The 26797-nt window shown below is 36.1% G+C and overlaps 5 protein-coding genes across 14 annotated transcripts in view; 3 read left to right on the top strand and 2 right to left on the bottom strand.

Annotated features, from left to right (window-relative positions):
• Positions 1-13653, bottom strand: part of LOC108968386 — a 169698-nt gene extending 156045 nt beyond the window's left edge. For 8 of the 9 annotated variants that reach the window (XM_018932402.1, XM_018932400.1, XM_018932401.1 and 5 more), the window contains exon 1: positions 12766-13653. The gene's annotated coding sequence lies outside the window, so the exon portion shown is untranslated. The remainder of the gene's footprint in view (positions 1-12765) is intronic. The other variant, XM_018932396.1, reaches the window with a different exon arrangement.
• A 305-nt stretch (positions 13654-13958) lies between these two features.
• LOC108968397 (osteopetrosis-associated transmembrane protein 1-like) lies at positions 13959-15314 on the top strand. Its single transcript, XM_018932424.1, has 5 exons — positions 13959-14169; positions 14266-14515; positions 14574-14758; positions 14833-15004; positions 15109-15314. Exons 1-5 carry the CDS (start codon positions 14098-14100, stop codon positions 15210-15212), a joined length of 783 nt encoding a protein of 260 aa, XP_018787969.1. The 5' UTR covers positions 13959-14097; the 3' UTR covers positions 15213-15314.
• Positions 15315-15610: 296 nt separating this feature from the next.
• LOC108968395 (osteopetrosis-associated transmembrane protein 1-like) lies at positions 15611-17083 on the top strand. The gene is made up of 5 exons (XM_018932423.1): positions 15611-15895; positions 15968-16217; positions 16286-16470; positions 16528-16702; positions 16767-17083. Exons 1-5 carry the CDS (start codon positions 15824-15826, stop codon positions 16964-16966), a joined length of 882 nt encoding a protein of 293 aa, XP_018787968.1. The 5' UTR covers positions 15611-15823; the 3' UTR covers positions 16967-17083.
• A 666-nt stretch (positions 17084-17749) lies between these two features.
• Positions 17750-22954, bottom strand: LOC108968394 (YTH domain-containing protein 1). Of its 2 annotated transcripts, none has more exons than XM_018932422.1 (3): positions 22771-22954; positions 21707-22675; positions 17750-21459 (listed from the first exon to the last, which is right to left on the bottom strand). In XM_018932422.1, the coding sequence occupies exons 2-3, from the start codon at positions 22599-22601 to the stop codon at positions 20141-20143; spliced, it is 2214 nt and encodes a 737-aa protein (XP_018787967.1). In that variant the 5' UTR covers positions 22602-22675; positions 22771-22954; the 3' UTR covers positions 17750-20140. The 2 variants fall into 2 exon arrangements, with proteins under 2 accessions (XP_018787967.1, XP_018787966.1); XM_018932421.1 differs by having other exon boundaries at positions 21707-22672.
• Positions 22955-23271: 317 nt separating this feature from the next.
• Positions 23272-25974, top strand: LOC108968384 (spermatogenesis-associated protein 5-like protein 1). The gene is made up of 5 exons (XM_018932393.1): positions 23272-24263; positions 24329-24798; positions 24861-25029; positions 25094-25294; positions 25369-25974. Exons 1-5 carry the CDS (start codon positions 23363-23365, stop codon positions 25890-25892), a joined length of 2265 nt encoding a protein of 754 aa, XP_018787938.1. The 5' UTR covers positions 23272-23362; the 3' UTR covers positions 25893-25974.
• Positions 25975-26797: the final 823 nt, after the last annotated feature.

The following is a 26797-nucleotide window of genomic DNA, read 5'->3' as shown; positions in this document are numbered from 1 at the left end:
TTGATAAACAATTACAATAATTAAAAAAAAAAAATTTTGTTTTGCAGCTACGGAAACCGCGCTAAGTAAAATTTTCACAAAACTAAGAATGAAAATTGTTCTCATCTTAAAACCCATCGATTTGTAATGCAAAAGTTCAATAGCAAATGACCCTGCAACACTGCGCTCGGCGCAAATAATAAATAGCACAGCGCTAAGCAAAAAGCGTGTGAAAATGTAAAAGCTTCATTAACGGCGAAAATTTGAAAATATGGATGACCTGATTAGTGTTCATTTCACGGATGAGAAATTATGAGAATATTTGAAGATTTTACTGTAAAACACAGAACTAATACGCGAATGTTGCAAAAGAAAACTAAACGGTACAAGGCAGAACATAAATGCATATTTACAGTGTGCTATAAAAGTATTCGTTACTAAAAGCTATTTTCATTGCTTAAAGGTAAGAATTAGAAATTGAGTATGCGCTGGCTTTCTGCTTGCTCGGTGAGTTATCAATTCTATTAACATTGCACTTTTACGCTTTGCCACATTTCAGATTAGTTTCCACAAAAACGATATTCAGATTTATAAATCGGTACTTTAGAGTAAATGAATAGTTTTTAAGACCGATAGATAGTTCACTATGAAATACAGAACCCCAGAACTGATGCCGTCATTAAAAATGGTACAAGGCTAATCCTATAAAAAAAGAATTGAAGTTCAGTCCTCAACATTGCCTTCGCTTTCAAAGAAGAGTGGCAAAGGGGTAAAGTGGAGAGAGACACATGGATAAGCATCTGTATGGATGGAAAATTAGTTACCAGAATCGCCAGGCCAAAGCAGTCGCTCTCTAGGGGTGATCACGGCAATTAAAGAAAGCCTTCTTGTTCTGACAAAGATCAAATCAAGGAATATATTTTCTTTGAAATCAGTCTTGGGTCTTATCAAAGATGGCGAAAGAATGCGTTGATCTCTTAGTGGATCTGACAAACTATTTCACGATAAACCTGCAATGCGATCTGGCACATAATGATAGCGCTGGTAACTGTGAAGCATATGAACTAGACAGAGCAAGAACAATCCTACAACTAGACGGCGGAAGAGGGAATTTATATGCCTCTGTCTACTTGTAGATTGTTAATCGACAAACATGTTAAAAATATAACTGAATTTCGGAGGAGTCCAATCCCTAACTTGGAAATAGAATATGAATCCCACACTCTGACTACAATGACAATCTAGTAGGCAGTGGTCATAATATAGTGAGGGGGTTTTAGTCACAATGGTTTCACAATAGGTCCCATTAGGGTCTAGAAGCGGCTTCAGACACCTACTCTACCTATCTACATAGGTTGCGATTTATATTTCGGGATTTGGCAACCCTAGTGTCTGATCTAGCAACTCAGAATTTTTTCGTAAAGTTTAACATTTTTTTGCTATACATACTCAGAACGTTTTGGCATTTATGTTATTTACAGTAACATAAAATATTCACGCAATTATGTTTTACAACTGTCGACATAAATTAACTCAGTAACAATGCATCGATGAACTTAATTAAATTTCGACGATCAAGAGCCAGTGTTTATGGATGGTCGTAGGTCACTCCAAGACTGATTTCATGAAGGCGCAAAAACAGTTGTCATTTCGGAAACTATGGATGCTAGGATTGCCAAATCAAAGTGTGGCCTGTCGTAGGATTGAAGCACTAGTGGGACCGGCATTCAATCAAATTTGCATGGACATTGAACAATAAACATTATTTTCACCTAGGAGCCCACAGAATTTGTCAATTGCTCAAAAAAAGGCTCGTGTCGAATGGTTGTGAGAAATGTTAAGAAAATACCAACTTTGCGCTTCGTAAACCGTCTATGACATTCTGGACTGCTGAAAGTAAAAAGCAGTCGACTGTATGGCTGTTTCAAGTTGAGCCGAATCCAATAAAAGTTGTTCGCACACGAAGCATTTACTTGGAAATGATAGTCTGTTTTTTCTTTTGGAACAGCAGGATATAACGCAATCAAGATACTACAAATTAGAGCGGATAAACTATAACAGTATTATTTATTTGAACTTTTCGTCGGAATCACATAGGCACAATGCTCAAATGTACTGCTGCCAGGTGTTTTCGAAAAATTCATCAAAAATTTTATTGTATTGTACTAATGCAATTAATTGTTGTCAAGCATAATGGAGTATTCCTTCGAGTCGAGTGAAAGACTCCCGAATTGAATATGAACGTTGTAATTAAAATGTAAACTTGCTTCATAGGCGAGACGACCGCATCCATTTGCAATTTAAACGCAACACACTCTCCCCCTGAACGCACAACACAGCGCGCAGTCCGCGCCTAGGAAGCCAAAACCACATAGGAAAAAACTTTACGCTAGCAACAGGAAATTTAATCACTGGCACGTCGGCCCTTTTCAACACACCCGACACAGCATAAAGCGGATTAAATATGCAAACGCTTAAAAATGTTCAAATATTGTGGCAACCCGCACACGCACACACATTTGCACACATACCACTGCTGAGTGTGTGCAACGGCAAGGCAAAATTCAAATCCCATAATTTTGCTGGAGCAGAGCCGAAAGAGACAGCAGGGTGGAGTTGCAAGAATTGGAAATAACTAGCTGAAAATGCAGAAAACTCTTTATGCAAATTCTTAGAGGATTTAAGCAAATCGTTGGCACATTACGTCAAAATTTCAACACCAACAACCAGGAACCAGGCGAATGAGATTGTTAAACGGGCGAAGAAAGGAAAAAGAAAAATTGAAGGAACATACAGTTGGGTGGATGTGCAAACCTTGGCTGGTGATGTGATGAAATGCAAATGTAAAATGAGAAAAAAAAGCGGGGAAAAAATTCCCTTTTCAAGTTTAAACGCCAGGTGTGTGCGTGTGAAAGCGCAGAAATAGAAGACAGCTCAGATAGAAAAGCGGCGGAGAAAAAACCGAGAAGTAAAAAAGCCTTAGAAGTTACGAAAGGTAAATAAACTATGAAGTAATATTAGACTTCGGAGCCGGCCTAGGCCACAAGGATGCAATGGCACAAAAGCAAGTGAGGTGTGCAAAAAGCAAAGCCAGAAGCATAAGAGTGCGTGGAGACCGTGAATCAAAGACGGTGCTCCTAGTGGCACCTTTGCAAACATATTTAAGTAAAAAGTTTCGAAGACAAACACATACATACTTGCAGTAGTTGCAAGAAAGTTTTCGTATATAGTAGCCGACGAGGTGCTTGGCCGGTGGTTGAAGTGTGCACAGACAAGGAGCAAAGACACTGCAAACACTGTTAAACTGCCAAGTTTGCTGCAAACTTTGCTTCTTTAACGAAGAGAAATTGAAAGACAGGTGGGTAAATATAATAAAGGTAATCATTAGATGGGTACAGCAGATCTGTGGGATCCGAAAGTTCTTTAAGCAAGAAATGTGGAGCTCGAAAACGTCAACACCAGGTCCTACTATAGATACAAGGTAGTGAAAAGCMCGAGTTCCACTGCATCGTCGCCAAGATAACCAAAAACTAATTGATCCAAACAAAGTTAGATCAYCGAAATAGCAGCTCTTCACCGGAAAAAATCTGGGACAATTCCGGTATGGTAGAAGCGGCACAGGTTTAGCGGCCGAGGTTGTTGTTGTTGAAGCGGTTAGCTATGTCCGTTAGGATGATAAGGTTCAGATCGAGGCCATCGAGGTCATCCAATGGTACGTCCAGGAAACTTGCTGTTTCAACGGGGTCGGACCACTGGGAGAGATGTGTAGGGTTAGCTGGCATGCAAAGAGGTGGTTAGTTTCATGCGGGCACACGTTGTGTGCTGTACATATGTATGTCGAGGTCGATTCGAGCTAAGTAGGAGTTTAACCTGCTACAGTATTCAGAAGCTACAGATGCTGCGCTAGAGCCGAAGTCGCCACCGACACTGTAAAGCTGTAAGTCCGAAGACCTTTTACTTCTATACAATCGACTTACTGATGCTCCAACTTCTTTGACCAGAATGAAAAATATGTTTACAAATGGTCTAGAAAGTACTTTCAGGTGGAATAATAAAGAGGTTGTACGAGGACAAATATGAAGAACGTGACTGATGGGGTTGCAGTTCGTAGTCTAAATCGACCAACTTGCCGTAGCGACGGTGGAGTTGTGAGCCAGAGTGAGCTTAAACAACATCAAATACTGCTGTTAAGCGGTCCACGACCGAGCTTGTGGTCCAAAGTAAGCAAATACGACACACACYTGGCCGACAGTTTTCTCGTGTCGAATATATCATATTTAAAGGATTTTACGATGTAGTGATCCTTACTCGTTGASGGGCTTTTACAGAAGAAAGCATAAACTCAAAGTTGCAGTGTTTGATGCCTTGCTTTTTCAAAAACGAATGTAAGTGTAAAGTGACGATACGATTAAAGGCAACATCAGGATAGGATACGGTTGCATTTTAAAAGTAATAGATCATGGTGTTGCCACATTAAATATGGTATATGACACCTGCCTTTTTCATATACCTACTGTTTCAGCTATATCACGTTTTTTATTCCCACGGTCCGACAATATAGGATCGSAGACTTTCGTCCTCTGTTATCCGGTATCCTATTTTTGGAGCTCAAGGACGCATTAAATCAAAAATTGATCTGCGATCACGTTGAAACTAAMAAAACTAAAACAAAAATTTCAGACGGTTTCATCAAAGAAAAACTATTTCCGCTTACGGTAGGCAAACGATCTTTGAAATCACTGCCTGATTTCGCTTTCAAGGGACGAATTACCGTCCGTTATTGCTGTTCTTTCATTTTTTTATAAAAAGACGCGGACACACGAACTATGAGTCCGATTAGGCAGATAACAACACCACCGAGGTGGACCATACGGTCCGTACTTATCGAACCGACTTCGTACAATATTGAGATTTAGTAAATGCTGAAAACTGCAGCCAGTTCTGAACACATTTTAGATACTCATGCGAACAAGGAAGTCACTGACGCATGTAAAGGAAAGAARTCCAAACAATTTCGCTTCCACACACGCTTACATATAGGCATTTCACAGAGCGAAGTGCATTTGTGCATGGATATCCTTAAAAGCCTTATGCATAATGCAACTAAAACACAATGGCCGCATGCAGTAAGTGCCGYAACAATGGCGGAAAGGTGTTAAAAATCGGTTGCGCGTAAGGCACGTAGCCACGTCTGAGCGCTGTCGTTTAAATATCGATCGAAAGCAACGACTCCTCAACTCCGGGCGACGCATAGTTTTTGCTGCTTCCATTTGGCTGCTTCGCATTATTCCTTTATGTGTTTTTTTCRCTCTATCCCCTGCCGCTTCTTGCGCCTTGCTAAACAGTTTGGCAYGACCAGGAATGCAGATAAGTTGACATAAAGCAAAGCGACGGCCAACTTAGAAATTCGCAGTCAACTTCAGCGTTTGTCGTTGCTATTTAACCTCTTGCAGGACACACACAAGCAGCAGGCGGCTTTCTAAGCATCCTGCTTGCAATTTGACAGAGCACGAATGCAAAACAAAACAAAAAGCGAGTTGAAAAAAGTAAAACAAAAGCTCTTGTGTGCACTGCTTTTGGCAGCGCTCTGAGGAATCCAACCGCTACGTCAAGGGCAAGAAAATAATAATAAAGCAAAGTGCAAAAAATGCAGCAAAAATTCCTCAAAGGACTCATGACACAATGTGAATGTTCCTGCAGGAGCGGTTGCATGTATATTCGTAATATACATATTATATATGCGTGCGTGTGAGTAGGCTGCTTCTAAAATGGCAAATGCCACGCGCGCATGTCGAACTTAGTGCAAAAGATATAGCGGCCGGCAACGGCATAAGGAATATTTCAGTATACCAACAGTTATTTTATATATACGACGTTGATTGTATGTGTGCGTAGAAGCGGGAAAAACAAAGCATACTAAAATGAAGGGAAGAAAAAACGTTAACTTCGGCTGCACCGAAGATATTCACAAATTAAAAGGGTTCCATACAAAAACTTTATGYTTACCGGACACTTCGTATGGCAGCTACAGAATATAGTGGTCCAATTACGGTTTCGACAAATGAGCAACTTCTTGAGGAGAGAAAGACCTGAGCAAAGTTTCACTTTGATATCTCAAAAACTGAAACTCTCGTGCCACTACAGGCAGACAGATAGATGGACATGGCTAAGTCTACTCARCTAGTAACGCTGATCGTTTATACAATATATAACGGATGATAGAAGAAGAAATACCTTTTTTAGTGAAGCAAAYCTAGCAGCACCATTTCTGAAACAATCGGTATGTAAACAAGCAAAATATCCGCATTTGGGACGAAGAGCAACCTAAGGAAATTCAAGAGCTGCCATTTCATCAAAAAAAAATAACGATTTGGTGTGGTTTTTGGGCAGGTGGAATCATCGTTCCATATTTCTTCCAAAATTATACCGGTGATAACGTAACAGTCAAATGCGACTGTTATCGCGTTATGAAACCCGACTATTTAATGCCTGAAATTGAAGCTCGTGATCATGGCGGAATTTGATTACAATAAGACGACGCCACTTCCCACACTTTCCATCAATCAATGGAGTTATTAAGAGAACACTTTGATGAGCAATTAGTTTCATGTTTTGGGTCCGACGATTGGGCACCAAGATCATATGATATCACACCGTTAGACTTTTTTTTCTGTGGGAATATATAAAGTCTAAAGACTAWGTGGACAACCCCGCTTCGATTAAGGCCTTGAAGAAAACCATCACACGTGTCATTCGCCAGTTACTAGCCGAAATGCTCAAATGAGTCATCGAAAATTGGACTCAAGGGTTCGACCATMAGAGACGTAACCACGGCCAAAATTTTAAGGAAATAATTTTCGAAAAACAAAATGGAATGATAATAAATAGTCTCCATTAAATTTGAAAACTTAAMAAAGTAGTGAACCTCGAAATGGATATAATATAATATATTTTATAAGGTAATAGAAGTGTTTTCTTTGGTGACGTCAGTAAAACAGTGGACTTGTCAAATCTGTTCAGAACTGATTAAAAGTAACGAGATCGTGATGCACAACGAAAAATATTCTTTATAGATTAGAGAAATATTGGAATTGATTTTTAAAACAGTATTAACGCAGTATCTAACATAAAATAAAGACTCTTTTCACGTCAAACCTTCAGTCAGAAAATGTCGTGTATCCCACCGCTCAAAGAACAATAATCGATTTCCGAGCGTAGATAGAATAATGCGCGCTTCACTCACTTCGCATTGAGTGAACGTCATTGTGAGGATTTGAATTTGCTAACCGACTGGCATTGTCATGTCATGTCGTGTTTCGTGCCGTGGGTAACTTGTGATGCGTTTAGTCAAAATGCTTCCGTGCACATTTGCGATGCACCAKTCGGCTCAGGAACATGTATGTATGTAYRTATGTACATGTTTACAACTGTGAACACCAGAGCACAGCGAAAAATGGAAAAAGAGCAAATGGAATTGTTCAATAAAACGGATGTAGGTGGGATGCGCACAGGATGGATGTTGACATGCCGAAACTGTGTGAGTTTGTATCGAAATGACAGATTGGGGGAGGGTACGGAAAATAAAAGTAAATGGAGAAATACAATAATCGAATTTGAAAGTATTGACATTGACAATGCCGTTATTAACGTAAGTTTTTTGGAATATAAGGATGTTAACATTAAAATTGAAGGCTTGAAGTATTACATCATCTAATCAAAATTGAACCGAAGTGGTTCATTTGAACTGCGCGCGAAAACCGACTCAAGATAAAAACTTTTTAATGTCGATAGGAACATAGAAAAAGTGCTTAAAAGTCATCGTGTTGGCATTAGAGAGATATCAGGAGATCTCGGCATCTCCTACGGATCGAGTCAACACATTTTGGTTAAAATATTGGCTAATGTTTTGGGTTAATATTTTGTGTATATATAATGTATATGCTAGATTCGTTCCAAAAGGACTGAATATTTTGCAAAAAGCGATGTTGAGAAGAAGTGGTGACTAGACCACTGGGTTCATGCATATGTCGTCGAAGCTGTTCAATAATCTAGAGAATGGCGCTCCAAAATTGAGCTTTTTTCGCCATTCGTTACATTCTAGAATGATTGTGACAGACTTTTTGGTCAAGCAAAAAAAGAGTTAACGCTTGGCCACCATATTCAGCAGATTCGACTCCCTATGACGCTATTCGCTGAAAACACTGAAGCCCAAATCTTATGACAAATGCATGAAATCGTTCGCGTGACAGTGGAGTCGTGCGAAACCGGAACAGTCGCGGTTTTTATCCAGCCAAGGACTGTGACAGAATTCTGCCCCTACAACAACAACAACAAGCAAGTCGATGAGGAGAAATTTTATTAAGCGAATATATGCTCAAAAGTAAATTGTTTCGAGATTGAAAATAGTAGTACTGGAATTTTTTCTCGTCAGTCCGGGTTAAATWTGATCAGAAGCTATATGTCTTTTTAAATTACTTGCTCAKTATAAAGAGACACCCTACTGTGCAGAAATTTGGTTAATGCCTTAATAACTGGTAGATACCAGATACTATAACTCCCCTATCTATTCTCATAAAAAAAATGTAGATCAGTTAGAGGCAACTAGAAAAAAAGTCTGTAAAGACTTAATTCTAAAATATTTCAAAAGTTTAATAAAATAAACAATCATCATTTAATAGAAAAACTATAAAATATTTTAAGTAATTAAGCAAGCGAGTAAGCGAGTAAGCTATTAAGATAATTGTAATTTTATAAAAGTTAATAACAACGTGAATGACCGGCAATTTTCAACATATTACATACATATGTACATACATACATATGGAATATACATACCATATGAGCACACGCTCCCCATAAGTGCGCCGCTAATGCCAAAAGATGTGTATAAGAGACAGCAACGTGAATGACCGGCAATTTTCAACATATTACATACATATGTACATACATACATATGGAATATACATACCATATGAGCACACGCTCCCCATAAGTGCGCCGCTAATGCCAAAGGAAGGGACATTCACACCTAGGCATACATAGATGTACGTATGTATGTACCTACAGCCTAAGTAATTTAATTTTAGAAGCATTGTGTAATCCAAGCGCCATTCGCACCGTTTTATTTTCGGTAGCTGTTGAGGCTGTGAAAACACTGCAGAATTGCACTCGTGGAATAATCCCAAAGCAATTAAATGACGCGCTGCTAGACTTTGGTGATGCAACGGCAATAAAGATGATAAATCTTTATACATACACACATATATACACATTAACTTATACATACATAAGGTAAGTGACTTGATGGTTATTGATAGTGAGCCGACTAAGGAAGATGAGTGACTTGTAGTTTGGTCTTTATTCTTTCTTTATTAGAATAGATAGAAGTATTATTTACCAGTTATTAACATATTAACCAAGATTCSCGCACACTACAGTGGTCCTTTATAATTAGCAAGTAATTTGAAACATGATATAACATCTGATCAAATTTGAGCCGGACTGGCGAAAAAAATCAAACTTTTTGTATCTCCTTTGAAATAGGCTCCTTTAGAGCCAGTACAAGCACTTAGCGTTGTTTTTGTGTTGTTGCTGTATGTATTGTAGAATTCTGAATATTTCGTGCAGAGAAGATTAGATAGATTGCTTTAAACTATATAGGAGATAAGTGCGWAAAGACCTTTTGAACAGTCAAATAGATCATAATAAAAAAGTAGCGGGCTTTGACAGCAAAAAGTTAATTTCACGAAAACATACAAGAAGGCGATTGAATGGAAGCTAATTAGGCACACTGAGTGCTATGCTTATTTCAAAATTACTGAAGGAGGTGAACTTCATGAAACAATCCGTTTGAGTTAAAAATAAAATTAATGCATGCATCATCGATACTTATCAATTAGCGTGAGTTTTTCAACATAACTACAACCTACTCTATGTCTTTGCTGCGCACACGAATAAAAATAAAATAAAATAGAAACAATAAAAACAAAAAAATTAAATGTAATTTTKTATATCGCAGTTTTCTAACATTTTTTTATTTGGCAGTAGGACCGCTGTCACAAACACGCAACTGATCGCCTGATGCAATTTTTTTGTGTTTGAGCAAAAAATCGCAACAAATAATGCCGCCTTGGGCGCACAGCATCGGCAAAGCGCAACTTGCACAAGCGACACGAACACTTGGCAAACGGTAACACAAGTGTTTTGTAAACCGAAAACAAACAAGCACATAGTATATACATGCAGACGTACATATATAATTGAAAACTAAAATACAACAACAAAAATGTTTGTGATAATTGTGTGGAAAAAACAAAGCGCGCAAAGCCAAATAAAAATGAAGAAACAAGAACAACAAACTAATAGGTATTATGGCAAAGACTGACTGACTGGGCTGACTTGGCAGGCAAAAACCTGATTTCCCCAACAGCTGTGTGTGGGTTTTACTTTTGCCCAAACACTACCGATTGGCGGCAGCGACTTAACAACAAATCGAGCGGCGAGACGATGTCGATCGGTTGTTGTTTATTCGAAGCACTCAGGTGGCTAACTGTTTCGTTAAAATTACGAATTTTATGGTTTGTCATAAAAGCTGGTGTTTTAAGATGCAAATGAATTGTTTATTTTAAAATTCAATAAGAAAAAAAATTGTATGAAGCTTTATTTCTAATGAATCATTAAATGACAGTTSAGCTTCAAACTAGAGAATTTCGGTTGCACCGAAGTTAAATTAGCTTTCACAAATAGTCAAGTTTTAATAAAGGAAGTTAGCTCTGAAAGTTCAGTTTGGATGTTAGATATAAGGGTCCGACATGAACAAGTTGTACAGAGATTGTAGGGCTACCTCAGACAATAGTCCATGCCAAATTCAGTAAAGACATATTGTCAAAGAAAAATATTTCCATACCAGGGCTAGATGTTGATCGATCAGGACAAATATAGTAAAAGGAGTAATAAAATAAATTTCTTCTGCGAAGAATATGAAAAATACAAATTCATGATTTCAAAGTTAAAAGCATATGTTCGAAGTTTCAACAAGAATAACAGTACTACAATTACAATAAAAATAAAAACAAAACAAAATAACAACACCACACACTTTCCAAAACACATGCAAACGTTGGAAAATATTTACACATACATATGCAGCTATGCATAATAAAAAGGGTGAACGAGTAATAACGAGAAACCAATAAAAGGGGGGCTGCATTTGCGTATGAGTACATGCAGTGCTCCATGTAGCACTGCTCCTAAATTCTGCACATGCCCATACAAGTGGGCCGCGGTGACTGACTGGTTTGCAGCAGCGCAGACAGACAGCCACTGCATATATCACATATGTATGTACACTTGTGGGCATACAAGTTGGAGAATTGACATGCTTGCAGGCAGGCAGGCAGAAAAGAGTCAACGAATGAAAGCAAAATTCGAATAGCAAATAATCGAGAATAAATCGGCGCACATATTCACTTCGTATATAAACTTATATAGCGATAGTGCACGGCTCAAGCTGTTCGCCCGACTGACTACAGCTGGCTGACGAGCCCATGACTAACTGGCCAACTGAATCAATGGCTGTGACTTGTCGCAAGGCGGTAAAGACGTTGATTTCATATCTACAACATTCACATGAGCACAAATGCAAACATTTTCATACATTTGCGGTCTTACAAGCGTTAAAAAGTTATTTAGCAGTCAAAGTACGAATGCAAGTGCCCTGCTACGAGCTGCTGGTAATCTGAAACTGCATTTTTATAGCAATCATTGCAGCCACTTCCCCAACTATGTAGTGTGGCCTTCAGTTATGCCACTTCTGATGAAATGCAATGGTATGTTAGAAAAGGCTTTGCAATAATCACAATAATAACTATTGTAATGCATTGAACGCAATATTTATCCATAAAGTGTTTGGAGTTTTAAACTGTTTGCAAATACCTTGTATGATTTCTTACACAAGCGAAACTTCGCAAAAATTAACAATAGATTTGTTCCTTCACTGTAATGACGTTTGGCCATAAGTGTAAAGTAAAGGTTTTGATATTGGATCACATTACAATGTGCTGGGTATATAGACACAAACATACATAAGTACATATGTATATGTGGTTACTTCAAATCGTTTATCACTAAAAATCGCGTAAAATATTAGTATAATATTTATAATACTTTTATGCATCACCACTCTTTTATATTATATAATTTCAGAACAAAATTATATTTTAAGACAAATTTAACCGCCAAATCAAAACTGTTATCACAACTAATATAAATTTTGTTTTTAAACTGGAAAGCATTTACAAACTTACAAACATTTGTATTTACTAATTCAGTAGTAAATACATTGCAACTGTATACAGGAAAGATGTGCAGCGTTGAAAAACTCCACAAACAGAGTTTGCGCATAAAATTTTATCGTTCGGAAAAGCTGCTACGAAGCTGCTGCCAATATACTCTTCGAGTTTAAAAAACATTGTATATGCATCTACATTACATACATACATATGTACAAAACAAATCAACAAAACAGCAAATCTAAAATACCGCCACTAGCATAACAAATTGGTGTAGGAAATTGTAAAAAAAAATATCATATAATTATACATATGTAAACAATTAGGTGTATACCACTGCAGAAACTTAGTTGTAAGTTATGAAGCAGGAGAAATGTACTAATTATGTATATTTCATTCATAATACTAAGTAGGGGTTTATCGCAGGCGTGGCAAAATAGATATTGGTTAACAAAATAACGATATCTTTGTATTTTAAACAACATTCTGTACTTACCGTTGGAAATGTAGTTGTAACAAGTTGCATACAATTTTTCGACGATTCACCGTATATTATTTTTTATTAAATAATTTTATCCTGTACATTTAAGAATCTACACATTTTCCTTTGCACACTTTTTAAACATAGATTTTCTCTGTATTTACTTTTATTCCTTTGCAGCCGCTGCAAAAATATTCCGTTTGATTATTTGCAGACAAATAACTCCCTAAACTGGCCGTGGTAGCTACTGCTGTTTGCTATTCGGCTTCCTTATTTACAGGCTCATGAAGCACATACACTAAAACACTGGCTCGGCTCCAGCAGCTAGTCTTATGTTCCAGTGGGAACATATTCATATACATATGTGTATTATTCCTACATTCACTGCCGAGTCAAAATTTTGCAGAGCAGCGATTACAGACAATTGAAAAATTTTCCTGTGAAGGAGTGGCGGGCTCGTCTGAATTGTATTGTATGAGCTACCGTAAAAAATTACTTTGTTTCACAAATAATTTATGAATTGTTCACTTATAATAGAATTAGACACTTTTCCATTTATTAGCACTGCACTTTTCTCATATTTTTGTTTATTTATAATTACTTTACATACTTTTCCGGCTTCTATCGCAAAGTAACACATATGTACAAATTCACACATATACGAACGCAAGAGGCAGCAATTCAACTAGAGGTACTAGCGGGCAAATATGCCAATTGTACAAAATATTTAAATTTTCGAAACTTCTTTATACCTTATAAAAGGTTATTTACACTCTCTTTGTAACTAAAACTTTGCGTTGCAAGCATCATATCACACTATATATATTTTTTACTTCAGCTGACTTTATTTGCACATCTTTATCCAAGAAATTATTCACCGAACAACTCCACTGACATACGTTTCTTTCGGCGTCGTATTTTGCAATGGCAATAGTTAAAAATGYATATCGAATTGGATTTATGAACGACAGACCGAAAATATGCAACACTGCAGAATGGAAACCTAGAAATAGTACAGGGTGTACGAAATGACAACATTAGTTAAAGATTTTTGATATTCAACGAGTTATCTACAAACATATTTAAATTATATCTTTATTTCTTAAGAAAATAGGCTTTCAACATTTTTAAAATGTCTAGTATGGAAAAATGTGTTAAAATATATGTATTTAAAATTTAGTTCGTAAAACTATGCATCACTGTTTAGTGCATCGCTGCATATGTTTGTTGGTGTCAGCTGTGACCAAAATAAAACAAGTTCTTTGTTATTATTTGTGTATAAAAATTCATGTAACTAAAAAAATTATATTTTAAGTCACTATGATATAAAAAAAATTGCATATCAAAATGTATAGTCCAAGTGTTTCAGCAATTATAGTTTTATTTTTAACCGATATATCTCGCGGATTGGCGGAAAATGTAGGTATTTCCATTATTCTTACTTTTCATATTGAATTTTTTCCGACGCTTTTATTTTTTGTTTATAACATTTTATTTAATTTGACTTATTTTCAGATATGTCAAAAATATTTGCGAGAGTTAGCCAAAAAACAGAGTGATTTCGTGCAGTGTTCCACACTACATTCGGTGCCAGTGAGTCTTTGTGTGGGGTGTGAGGAGCCATTTACTGAGATGCATGTGGCTTACATGACCTTACGTCAGGAGCAAAATTGTACAGATAAATTTTTTGATAAAGATCGTATAAATATAGTTTCAACAACACAATCGATACTTGTCGGTATTTGGAGGAAAGCGTACTGTGATGGTTAGCATAAAGTTAACTATTATGTTGTTGTTATTTTATGTTTCTTTATTAATTACAGATTGCTTTACCAGTAATAATTCATACGTCTTTGATTTAAAGCGAACTGCTTTTGATGATTGTATAACAAACAACAAAAATAGAGAATGTGCGTCGTGCATATCCCAATATCTGGACTTGAACGAATTTTATCTTGGTTTGGATAAAAATAACAAAGGACAAGTTTGTTATGACATGCAAGACTCGGTAAGAGTTCGCCTTAATTATTTGCAATAAATATGCCTCGTTATTCTCCATATGAAAATTATATTTGTCAACAGATGAATCGGACAAGAGAAGAGTGGTCTAAAGATCTGGGTTGCTGTCATCGTGAATTTAATATTCTATTATTTGCTGTTGTTAGCTGCATCGTTGGGACGTTGCCATTAATATTTTATGGCACGCTGTATGCGATAACAAAACGACAGGAGCGTAATCACAGTATAATTGAAGGTAAATTATATAAAATGACAGTAATAATTTAAATGCCACTGCTATTAATTTTAAATTAATTGTTTAAGATAACCCTGCACAAAACATGTTTTTTGATTTTATAGACACTTATCAAAATGGAACTTCAACTTCTAACAATGCAAGCAGTTCAATTCCTAATTTACTGAGCACGACAACAGAAGCTACACGTCCTCACGTACCTCTATAAAAGGATAACTTACGCTAGTAGCGGTTCAAATCAGGCTATTTGTACAATTTCGAAATATTATTTTATAAACTACTAACTATAATTTGTAATTATTATATCCAATACTTAAGACACTATAATAAGTATGTATATAATACTATAACAAATATATGTACAAATATATTTTATATGCGTTTAATGACTACATATTTGGTATTTTGTGTTTTTAACAACTAATTAAGAGAAAATCGCACTTTGCAATTATTAAGTGTGTTTATTTTTAACAGCTGATTAATTTTACTTTTTATGCTGTTACAAATACAACATTATTTATCGATATAGATTCCGTATAAAAAATATCGGTCGTCGATGATATTAAAAAAAAATTTAAAAAAATGGCGGATACCATTAAAAGTGAATAAGTTACATGATATTTACATAAGTGATTCTGAATAATTAAGGTAGTAATTTAATAAACTTTATTAAGGCTATCCAAGTAATTCATATACAGCTGGAAGAAGGAAATTGAAAACGATAAATTGGACTAAATACAACACTGCCCTGGCTGTCAATTGAAAAAAAACCTATCGAGTGCATAGTTTTTATGCGGTAAATTCCCTTTGTTAAGTAAAATGTGTTCCTACAGCATTTTAATGAAGCTAATTCCTCTTTTATTTGTTGTACACCATGTCCTAGCAGAAAATGTAAGTTTTTAATGTTGCGCTCCACATTTTCTATTCGTTTAAATGTTTTCACAATTACATTGAATGACTCAGATTTGTAACAAATATCTGCGAGAGTTAGCCCAAAAACAAAGTGTATTCGTGCAGTGCTCAACATTGCATTCAGTGCCGGTTAGACTTTGCATAGGTTGTCAGACGCAATTTACCGAAATGCAAGACATGTATTCGCTCATGCGCAAAGAGGATAATTGCACAGAGAAGTTCTTTGATAAAGATCGCATCAACATTGTTTCTACAACACAATCGATACTAACCGGGTTATGGACAAAGGCGTATTGTGATGGTTAGTACATGTGTTGCTATTTAAATTATTAAATATATTCATTTGTTTTTTTTTTGTACATTGTCTAGATTGCTTTCATGGCAATAATTCGGATATATTCGACTCAAAGAGAATAAATCTGGAAGTTTGCCTACGCGAGAACAAAGGTAAAGAATGTGTACTCTGTTTGACCGACTATCTGGATCTAAATGAATTTTATGTCGATTTGGATAAACAAAATAATGGACAAGTTTGTTACGATATGCAAGATTCGGTAATGGTATTTTTAATATACTGTCGCTTTATATAATCATATTTTTATTGCTCCTAGATGAATCGAACGAGAGTACACTGGTCCAAGGATTTAGATTGTTGTCATCGTAAATTTGATATGTTGCTCTTTCTTATTACGTGCGGCATTGTAGTCCTACTACCATTATTATTTTACAGCAGCACATACGCTTTAACGAAACGACAGGAAAGATACCACGATATTTTAACAGAAGGTATGTAATCATAAACAGGCTTGTTTTTTGAATGTTGTTTAAGTAACATTTTTCCCTCTTATAGAACCAAGATACAATGCCCCGTCTACAAGTGCCATGGCAAGCAGTTCCGTCGCTGATCTGCCAAGTACATCATCAACGGCAACGTGTCCACGTGTTCCTTCAAAGAAGAACATAATAGATATTGAAGAGTATACATCCTCCGATGGTGATGATGAATACGTGGAGGCAAAAACCACAAAAACTCGTAATAAAATGGCATAAACTTAAGTGGTTTTAACTATTACTATTATTATAAGAGACTGCAAAATGTTGAGTTGGCAGCATTTAAACACAATTTAAAATTTTATATATCAAAATAAAAATTTATTAAAAAATTAATTGCACCTTCAAATAATGAAACTCCATTATAATAAAATATCACATAGCCGTCACAAAATCTTCGCTTTCCGTTTTGGACCAGAAGAGAGGCGCTGAAAAGAAAGGCAAAAAATATGGCTCTAGTCTACAGTGTGGTCCACGGTCTAGTCTCTGTGTTACGTCATCGTTACTCGTTGCTTTCATAATGACATTGAGTATTAACTGTACCCGTTATATAGTAATTTGAGATGAAGCTACTTTAAAATGAATGGTAAGGTAATAGGAAATAATTGCAACTCCAAAACCGTAAAAGCGCTCTTAGTGTTGGATAGAACAAATCTTATCGATTGCATGGGATATTAGTTTAAATCAATTTCAAATATTTCTATACTTTTAATACGGTATTTTAAGGCCGGTAAAAAGATTGAAACACCGAGAAGGAACGTCAGAGACTAAAGCATATTTATAAATGATCACCATGATGATCTGAGTCGATTTATCCATGTCCATCGATCTACAAATGACTCTCCGTTCTCGAGATGACGATCTGATATTTTGCACACTTTATTTTGCCTAAAAGAAGCTGATTATTGGTCGGAACCGTAGATAAAGGACCGCTATAGCATATAGCAGCCAAAGAAACTAAACGATCAAATTATGTTTGGATGGAAAACTTATTTATTTTACCTATGTCTGAACGAAGTTTGGTTCGAATTATGGTTATAGACAGCGGCACAATCTTTGAAAAAACTGTTCAGATCGGATCACTATAGCAGATAGCTGCCATACAAACTGATGTTCCACAAACCAATCCTTGTATAGAGAAAAATTTGCGCTAACGATTTATATTCACAAAATTTGACACTTATTATTGTCCAAGGTAACGCTATAAAATTCCAAGAAAATGTACAAATCGGACTAGTATAGCTTAAAGCTGTCATAAAAACTGAACGATGAAATCATGATATTTTTATACCCATTAATGCTAGGAGAAATGCGACTGTGAATGGTATTATCACTCTGATACAGCCGAATTTAACATTTTTAATTTTGTTTGGCAGATTTGATTTGTTTTAGCAACACCAAGTTTACTTTTTGAGTGTTTTGTTTTTGCTGCGAAATATTCAGTCCCATGAACTTAGTTGACGTTTCTATCAATCATTGCTGCATTATGCAGGACACAGGAGTGTCAAAGTCAAACAGCTTTTCCCATAAACATGGTCTGCATGGTCTGAAAGACAAGAATTAATTTAATTAGAAAGCATAGATACAGTTGGTTCCAGGCAAATTTGATTTATGGTGCGTTATGTGCTGTAAGCAAGGCGGAAACTAGAATGGACTCAAGAGCTTTACGCTCGAATCCCGTTAGACATATTTATGCACTTAACTCGTTAAACACGAGTACGAAACATTTTGTAGTTTTTCATTTCAAGCACTTCATTTTTTATGTTGTCTAAACCCAAGCGGAAAAGTTCTTATAAATATATACATATGTATGCTATAGAGGGTTGACACATTCACTCCAAATCAAATTTGAATAGGAGGAGGAGATTGATGAATAATAACTAGTTGTGTCCAATAGGCTTTGTTATTTTCTTGAATACGGAAGTGACTTCAGCAGAATAAGGTATGGCAATAATATTGTATAATCTTCTCAACACAAACACTATATTTCTGTTGCCACTTCAATTTTTTCTACCTGAATGTTGAAATGTTCCATTATTTTTTACTTTTTGGATAACTTGCATTTGAAACACTGCACACACTTTTGCTTCCGATTTTATTTTTCAAATTTTTTCATTTAGTTTGATGTAACTGGTTTTTCATCTTTTAGCACTCTTTTTCTTTATTTGGAAAGCTGATAGCTTTCAAATAGTTTTAATGGGAATGGGTAAGGGTAAACGTCTTTCCTTTAAACCGGTCAAAGCAGTCCATATTTTCACAACAGTTCGTGTGTTTTCTTTTATTTTCGAAAACATTGCAACCTCTCCGCCTTCGTTCAGCAAATAAAGTTCACATATGTATGGTTTTGTTTATATTTTTACGATACGTATAACTATAACTATGATTTAAAATTATATAGTATGTATATGCATTGTATTTATAATTGAGAAAGTTTGTCAACTTTTCATTCCTTTTACCATGGAATTGCTTTTGTTGTACAGCGACACAGTGTGTTATTTATTTAAACATGTACTTTTAAAATTAACTTTAGTCAATAATATATATATCTTTTTTTTTAATTTATGCGAACAAAACTGAAGTAATACATTTATTGATATCATTTTCATAATTTGGGACTGCAAGTATGATATTTGTAATAAAATATGTAAATATGAAGTTTTTGCATTGCAATTTTAATTTAATAACTTTAACATTCGAGTCAGAACTGCAATATAGGCTGTTCATTGATTTCATATATAAATAAAATGTATTTAAAAATATTTTTTAACTTTGTTTGATTTTCACTTGTAATCCCAATTGAAAAATGAAAAATTTTCATTAATAATGACTTATTACTGAAAATATATGTTTCGACTAAATTAGTTGTTAATGATAACACAACTAAAAAGTATAAACATATGCGTCATTTTCTTGTTTCTATCAATGTCTATATAACTTTTTAAGATTTAATACATATACACTTTATATTTGAGGGATTTTAAAATATTTTCGCATGTTAAATTTGTTTGCCTAAATTTGCAATCACTTTACGCGTTATTAAGTAATTTGAAGAGCATTATATTAAAGAACTTAGTAGCCGCACTTGAATAAAATATTACTCGCATGCAGCTCAAAACCTCACTCGTTTTCCGCCACACATTCATTCCGATTATATAGTTCGAACACGAAGAGGTTACGGGGTGCATTTAAAGAGGTTCATTATCGGGATATTTTTTTTTATATTTTTTTTTTTTTAAGAATTTCGACGCACTTTTTCACACAAAACCTTCATCAATTTTGCTTTCTTTAGTGGTTTACGCGTTCACAATGGGAGGACGTTTGTAACCGTCTGCCCGTAAATACTTCACTTTACACCTTTGTTGCGTATATCATATTCATAGATACATTGTTGTTTTAACGTCTACCGTCACGGTAATTACGCGCTCCACCGCTGCTGCCACCACCAGCACGGAAATGTCTATCGTTTCCACCGCTGCGGGATCCGGAGCCACCACTTACACCACCGCTAGGTCCACGATAGTCACGACCACCAGCTCGTTCACGTGGACGCATCATATTTGAGTTGTTGGAACGTTGGCTGTTGCTACGAAAACTGTTAGGACCACCTGATGTGCTGCCTGCATTAATAGCATTAGTAGAACTTGAAAAACCACCACTACCTCCGGCAGAGCTAGAGCCCCCAATACCGCTGTTACCACCATTGGAAGCTGACGTCCCAGCACTGCTGCCAAAGCTCGGGAAACCTGGTGGCATACCATCGGGTAACGTGGGTAAACCGGCATTTTTCCATGCTGCGAAGTCTTCATAGGATGGTGCTTTGTCAAAACCAGGTGGTGGAGGCCTAATTGGCTGAGGTGGAGGATAATCTGGCAGTGGTGGTCCATCGTAGTAACGCACTGGTGGCGGTAATTGATCGTACATAGATGGCGGACCTGGTGGCGGTAAAGCACCCGAACCGGAAGCAGATAGTGGAAGTTGCGCAAATGGCGGTACGAACGGTAATGGAGGCAGTTGTCCATGCATAGAGCGCATGTAGTCTACCATGTATGCTTCGGCAGAATTCATATACCGATCCCATGATGGTAAGCCGGTATCGCCTCCACCTGCACGTGATCCTCCACTTCCACCCGCACCTACGCTACCACTACTGCGGTATGGCGAGGATGAGCGTTTAAAACCGCCACCCGGTGGCATTCCGAGTGGTGGAAGTTTATAAGGACGATGAGGTCCGGAACTAAATGTACGCCTATGTCGCATTGGACCACCACTACTACCAGCTCGACGGTCGCCTTGGCGGTAACTCGGGAAACCGCTGCCAACACCGCCGCGACTACCACGTGAAGATAAACTTCGCGGTGGACGATATGAGACACGAATTCCTTTTTCACGCATCATTTTAGCAGTTTCTTTCGATTTTCGTAATATAGGTGTCATTTCGATTTTCTCATCTTCGGGGAATAAGCGACATAGCTCTGAGCCTACTTTGGGCTCAATTTCTTGGCCATCACGTCCAATTTTAACCGGCTTACTTTCATTCCACGTATTGTATAGGTGAGAAGTACAGTTAAATGACAGCTCTTTTCGACATATCCAATCCAACTCTATTATACCTCCGAGTGCCTTTGGAGAGATACTAGGTGGTAAAACCCATGCCGGATGAGAAAGATCTCTGCGCGACTGTGAACTCATGCGTGCAAAACCAGCAAATTTTCCTAAAAAGGCAAAAATGTAATAATAAAATTATTATTACGAAAGTTAAAGAAGTCAATGGTCGTTTGCTTGCCAATGACGAACTTATTTTTTTTAAATAGTGCTAGGAAGTTCAATGATCTTGGTGTTATGTAAGCATTTTATATCTTATTCGTACATAAAATGTTATATACAACGAAACATTGAACACTTATGACCATAAAAGCAAAAGGAAATATTATTTTATTACGAGTTAGCATGGTGACTCACCACTTTCGTTGACGGAGAAGATTAATAAAACATTCCGGGATTCCTTGAATGCTTGATTGAGATTTGCCTCATTTTGTGGTAGTGTAGCCCAAACATTTTTATTCTTAGCAATGGCAACATTGTCTGCATTATTTGATTTAATAAGGAAGAAGTGAGTACCCCGAAACAAGTAGTTTAGTTTAGTCATATAATCATACGATTTGCCACTAGTAGTCGACCCACTTTGTGTTTTCTTTTCGGGAGAAGCACTCTTAGATATCGGCTTTCGTCCATTACGTTTAATATTTGCTGCTGAATCAGAGTCCTCTGATTCGGAATCGCTGTCGAACGGTGTTTTCGTTGTAGGCTTGTCTTCTGCATCACTGGCTTCACTCTTATTACCACTGGTATTGGCGTGTGCCGATACAGATCCACTACTTGTATTTGCCGGCCCATTACTATTTGCTATTGAAGTAGTAGAGTTTTTGCTAGAGCTGCTAGCTTTTTTTTGTGTTTTCTTTTCTTTACTAAGGGTACCTTTCCTCTCTGAAGTTTTAGTTGACAATTCGTCTTTATTTGATGATTCTTCGTTGCTTCGTTTTTTCTTACCACCTATAGAACTTTTTCCGTTTACAGCTCCGACCGCCGGCGAAGATGTACGCTTAGTAGTTGCTTTCTTCTCACTCTCTTTACTAGCTTTTTTTTTTGTTTTATTTTTACGGTTTTCACCGATTGACGAAATAGTAGTGCTCACAGAACTAATACTAGGCTGGGAGACTGAAGACTCCGAACCTGATTCTGACGCCTCGCTTCTTGTGTCAAAGGAGTCGTCGAAATCTTGTAGCTCTTCGGCTATATCTGCTTCATTTTCGTCCAATCCTAAGTGTACTGCGTCCAAGTCAGCCATAATTTTCATCTGTTTTTTTCGATTTTACACTATATATGTAGCGCAGTCTGCGCTTATGCTTTTCCTCAATGGATGTATTTCTGCTTTTGTAGACAGTGCGAATGTGGCGAAAAGAAAGATGAAAATAAAGAGCGATGCCGACTTTTTTACAATTCATTGTTCTTGGCTATTAACTTACCTCAAGTTATTGGTTCTTTTAAAACAATTGCTAAGTAAACGATTTTTCGCAATATTGTAGCACTAATAATTATTTTACTTATTGATTTTTGCAATTCAACGTGGAAAGAAATTTGCATATACCTCAAAGATTTGTGGATAATTTTCTTCTTTCTTTGACAAACTGAGCGATGGTGGATGAGTGTAAAGAAATATGACGCGTAGCTAACCGTCTCATTCTTGAGGCACACTGTTGCATTGAAGAATCAAATTTGGACTATTCATTTTAAGTGTTTAGCAGCATATTTTTATTCGATATTATTTAAAATAATCTTTCGTTTTTGTGCATATTTTTAAAGATATTAAATTAACCTGCTAACCCAAATGTTCAGATATGTATCCCTTTCATTGATGTAACACATATCAGGATTTTTTTTTTGTTTTTTTTTTAACTCATTCTATTTGTCACAACGCTTATTCGCCGTAGTTATAAGAACTAAGCGAATTTGCCGGCATTTTGCAAAACAGCTGAATGTGACATTTAAAATTAGCGTATTTGGCTAAAATGTGTTTACATTTGTAAAATATTGTAAAAGGGCCTGAGAAAATTAATAATGAAGTTTGATTTGGATCAGAAACTAACCGTGTTACCACTTCAAATAATTGAAGAATTTACATTTCAGAAATGCTTGCTGCCCAAACAAATTTTTACTAAAAACGGCTTACGCCCAGGTGCTTGGATGAAATGTTGTGTTGAAAGAACGGGCTTTGACAACTGCTGTTTTCTATGCCAAGTTTATCCTCGAGATATTAACGTAAATTGTTGTTATCTAGACTATGGTGTTGGCACTACAACTGTTTTAGAAAAAGGATGCATATTAAACTGCCTAGAAGCGATAGAATGCCAAACAGGTGATAGCGAACAGGTTACCGTAACGTTGGAAATCGGTGAAAGTTTCTTTAAAAGTCGTCTACGCAAGTTGTCTATCAGCCTGTTAACTATCGCCATAAAGCAAATATTAACACCACTTAATTTAATGATAGGATCTGTTGTGCGCACTAAAAGCACTAACAATTTTGGAATATTTGCTATCCATATTGACTCATGTATAAATGCAAATGGAAATACACTTTTCCAATTGGATAGCCAAACACAATTGTATATAAACAATATATACATTAGTGTCAAATCGAATGCGTTGGAAGTAAAGCAATTTTTCAAACATGGTTACGAATCGGTTTGGAAAGAAATTGAGGATTTATTGTGTAATAGCAGGCTACGTGATATGCATATCGAATCTAATGGTATTCGGCCGCATCTAAATGCCCTTCTTATCGGTCCACCAGGTTGTGGCAAAACTGCTATACTGAATGCATTTGTCGAGCAGCATAAATGCAATTGTTTTTATATATCCACTGAAAACGTTTTACACGAGTATCCTGGTGAGGCCGAAGCACAATTGCGCAAAGAATTCGAAAATGCTTTATATTTAACTAAACATCTGAAATCTAAAAGTGAGTAAGAAATAATATTAAACTTTTATTCTAAAAGCAAATCTGTGAAATTATTAAAATTTCAGATCCTACCATAATCATTTTCGAAAATATTGACTTGTTATGTCCCCTTTCAAATAATGCATCCAGCACAGATGCAGGCAACTCAAATCGTATATGCGTGCAATTGGTTAAGCTACTTGACGAGCTGCACAATTCGGATGCTAGTATATTATGTATAGCGACTTCATCAAATCCAAGTGCCATAAATGCTAGCGTACGGCGACCTGGACGTTTTCAACATGAAATCACCATTGACTGGCCGAATGAGCAGACACGCAAAATTTTGTTTAATGCCATGTTCGAATTCAGTCAAGCAAAACCATTTCTGACGCCAAAGAGGCTTGACAATGAACTACTCGACTTAGTCGGCAAACGTACACAGGGTTTCGTTGCAGGTGATCTGGCGTTATTGGTACAAAATATAGAACAGAATCAAGTAAAGCAAGAGAAAGATTTCGACATTACGCATTTCGTMAAGTCAGCACTGAATAATGTAATAAAATTCAATAAGTAATCTTTCTGCATAATTAATAAAGMGCAACTTGCTTTTTTTAGGTAAGACCTGCAGCGGTGCACACGGCCGATGTAAGAGTATATAAATTTGTGGACGGCTTCGAAACTATCGGTGGTATGGACAAGCTAAAACGTACAATGGAGGTTAGCATTTTGGCTGGTCTGCGTAAACAAGAAAAGTTTAGAAAATTCGGACTAAAATTACCAAAAGGTAAATTTATAAAAATTATTTAGTTTTATTGTAGATTGTAAGCAAATTGTATTTTTATTTTTAGGCCTGCTGTTGTATGGCCCACCGGGTTGTGCGAAAACGACCTTCGCGAAATGTCTAGCCAAAGAAGCTGATATGACGTTTATTTCCATAGCCAGCGCAGATGTTTATTCGCCTTACGTTGGCGCAGCCGAAAAGTTTATTGTACGAATTTTTGATACCGCACGAAAAAATGCACCTTGTCTTATATTTTTTGATGAAATTGGTAGATGAGAACCAGACTTTGGCTTTATATGTATATATTATATATATTTATAAATTTTCATWTATTCTTTACAGATACGCTGGCCGGTCGACGTCCCATTAGCTCAAATAGTTCAAGTGATGTGCAGGTTCGTATACTCTCAACGCTATTGACTGAAATGGATGGCGTTATAGACGGTTCGGATGAGAACAGCCAGCAAATACTCGTCGTGGCAGCTAGTAATCGGCCAGATATGATTGATGATGCCTTACTACGGCCTGGTCGTTTAAGTAAACATATATATGTGCCAGCACCGGATTTACAGTCGCGTATATCAATTTTACAGTTAATTGCGAAACGTATGCCCTTTGCAGCAGATGTAAATATAAATAAAATTGCCGCAGAAACAGAGCTTTACACAGGCGCCGATATGTGCAATCTTTGCAATGAGGCTGCATTGTTAGCCTTTGAAAGATTAAGTATGGATAGTAGTGAAGATGATTATAAAATTAAAGCGAAAGAATTTGATTTTGCTTTGAAAAATTCAAAATCTTCACTCTCGACAAATCAGCTGAGCTTGTATACGAAATTCCAAAAGAAAATCGAGGCAAAATCATGAGAATAGCGRAGTATACTTGAATTGCTTTAACAAATATTTATGTAAATACTTTTTAATTGGTTGTTAAAATAAATGCAGGAAAGGGTTTGCATATTTAATGTTAATTAATTAATAATTTGATTATTTAAATAACTTTGTATGTAGATGTTGTATATTAATTACATATGCATGCGTGAAAATAAACGTATAAATGAATTTATATAGGTTTRGACCAATAAAAATACTGAAAATTTTTTGTAAAAAAGTTTTTAGTGCAACGTTACAGAACCTATTTTGCAAATATTTTACAAAACTTTAATTAAATGCGGAAATATTGGTGTTCGTATTAATATTCGATTAATTATAAGTTATAAATCCAAGAATGTTTTGTTTTTCTTATCAAATGTGTCTCAAAAATGCGCTAATAGTTACAAACATATGTCAACACTAGTTTATTTTAATTGTTTATACATTTTGACTTCCAGTTGCAAATACATATGTATGTATGTATGCGTGTTGCTATTAGAATTTACGTGATTTGACTTTAATTTGTTTTCCTTTTAGTAAAGCCCATAGCAGAATGCAGTTGGCAGTTGACAGAGTACGTGTGAGGGKTACAAAGGGATGTAGATCAGATGGTAGAACGCTCACTTAGCATGTGAGAGGTACGAAGTACGGGGATCGATGCCCCGCATCTCCATCTTTGGGAGAATGTTGATTTTTACCAAAAATAGTTTTTAGTTAATTATAGATAATTTAAAAATAGATATATTTTAATTGAATAAAAGTTTAAACATATATAAATTAAATAAATAATATAAAAAAAGAAAAAAACATTAACTTCTTCGATTACACTGAGCTGAGACTATATAAAAGATCCTTATTTTGATTTTCTTGAGAAATTTGTTTAGAATCTTTATGATGTA

The sequence above is a fragment of the Bactrocera latifrons genome, unplaced genomic scaffold, assembly GCF_001853355.1.
Source record: "Bactrocera latifrons isolate USDA-ARS-PBARC rearing strain unplaced genomic scaffold, ASM185335v1 scaffold_213, whole genome shotgun sequence".
Taxonomy (NCBI): Eukaryota; Metazoa; Arthropoda; class Insecta; order Diptera; family Tephritidae; genus Bactrocera; species Bactrocera latifrons.
This window is presented reverse-complemented; position numbering and strand designations above follow the sequence as displayed.

Excerpts from the sequence above, each read along its gene's own strand:
- LOC108968397 (XM_018932424.1), top strand. The coding sequence starts at position 14,098 with ATGTATAGTCCAAGTGTTTCAGCAATTATAGTTTTATTTTTAACCGAT. Across the intron at positions 14,516-14,573 it reads GAGGAAAGCGTACTGTGATG|ATTGCTTTACCAGTAATAAT; the intron begins GTTAGCATAAAG and ends TATTAATTACAG. Across the intron at positions 14,759-14,832 it reads GTTATGACATGCAAGACTCG|ATGAATCGGACAAGAGAAGA; the intron begins GTAAGAGTTCGC and ends ATTTGTCAACAG.
- LOC108968395 (XM_018932423.1), top strand. The coding sequence starts at position 15,824 with ATGTGTTCCTACAGCATTTTAATGAAGCTAATTCCTCTTTTATTTGTT. Across the intron at positions 15,896-15,967 it reads ACCATGTCCTAGCAGAAAAT|ATTTGTAACAAATATCTGCG; the intron begins GTAAGTTTTTAA and ends TGAATGACTCAG. Across the intron at positions 16,218-16,285 it reads GACAAAGGCGTATTGTGATG|ATTGCTTTCATGGCAATAAT; the intron begins GTTAGTACATGT and ends TACATTGTCTAG.
- LOC108968394 (XM_018932422.1), bottom strand. The coding sequence starts at position 22,601 with ATGAAAATTATGGCTGACTTGGACGCAGTACACTTAGGATTGGACGAA. Across the intron at positions 21,460-21,706 it reads CTTCTCCGTCAACGAAAGTG|GAAAATTTGCTGGTTTTGCA; the intron begins GTGAGTCACCAT and ends TTGCCTTTTTAG.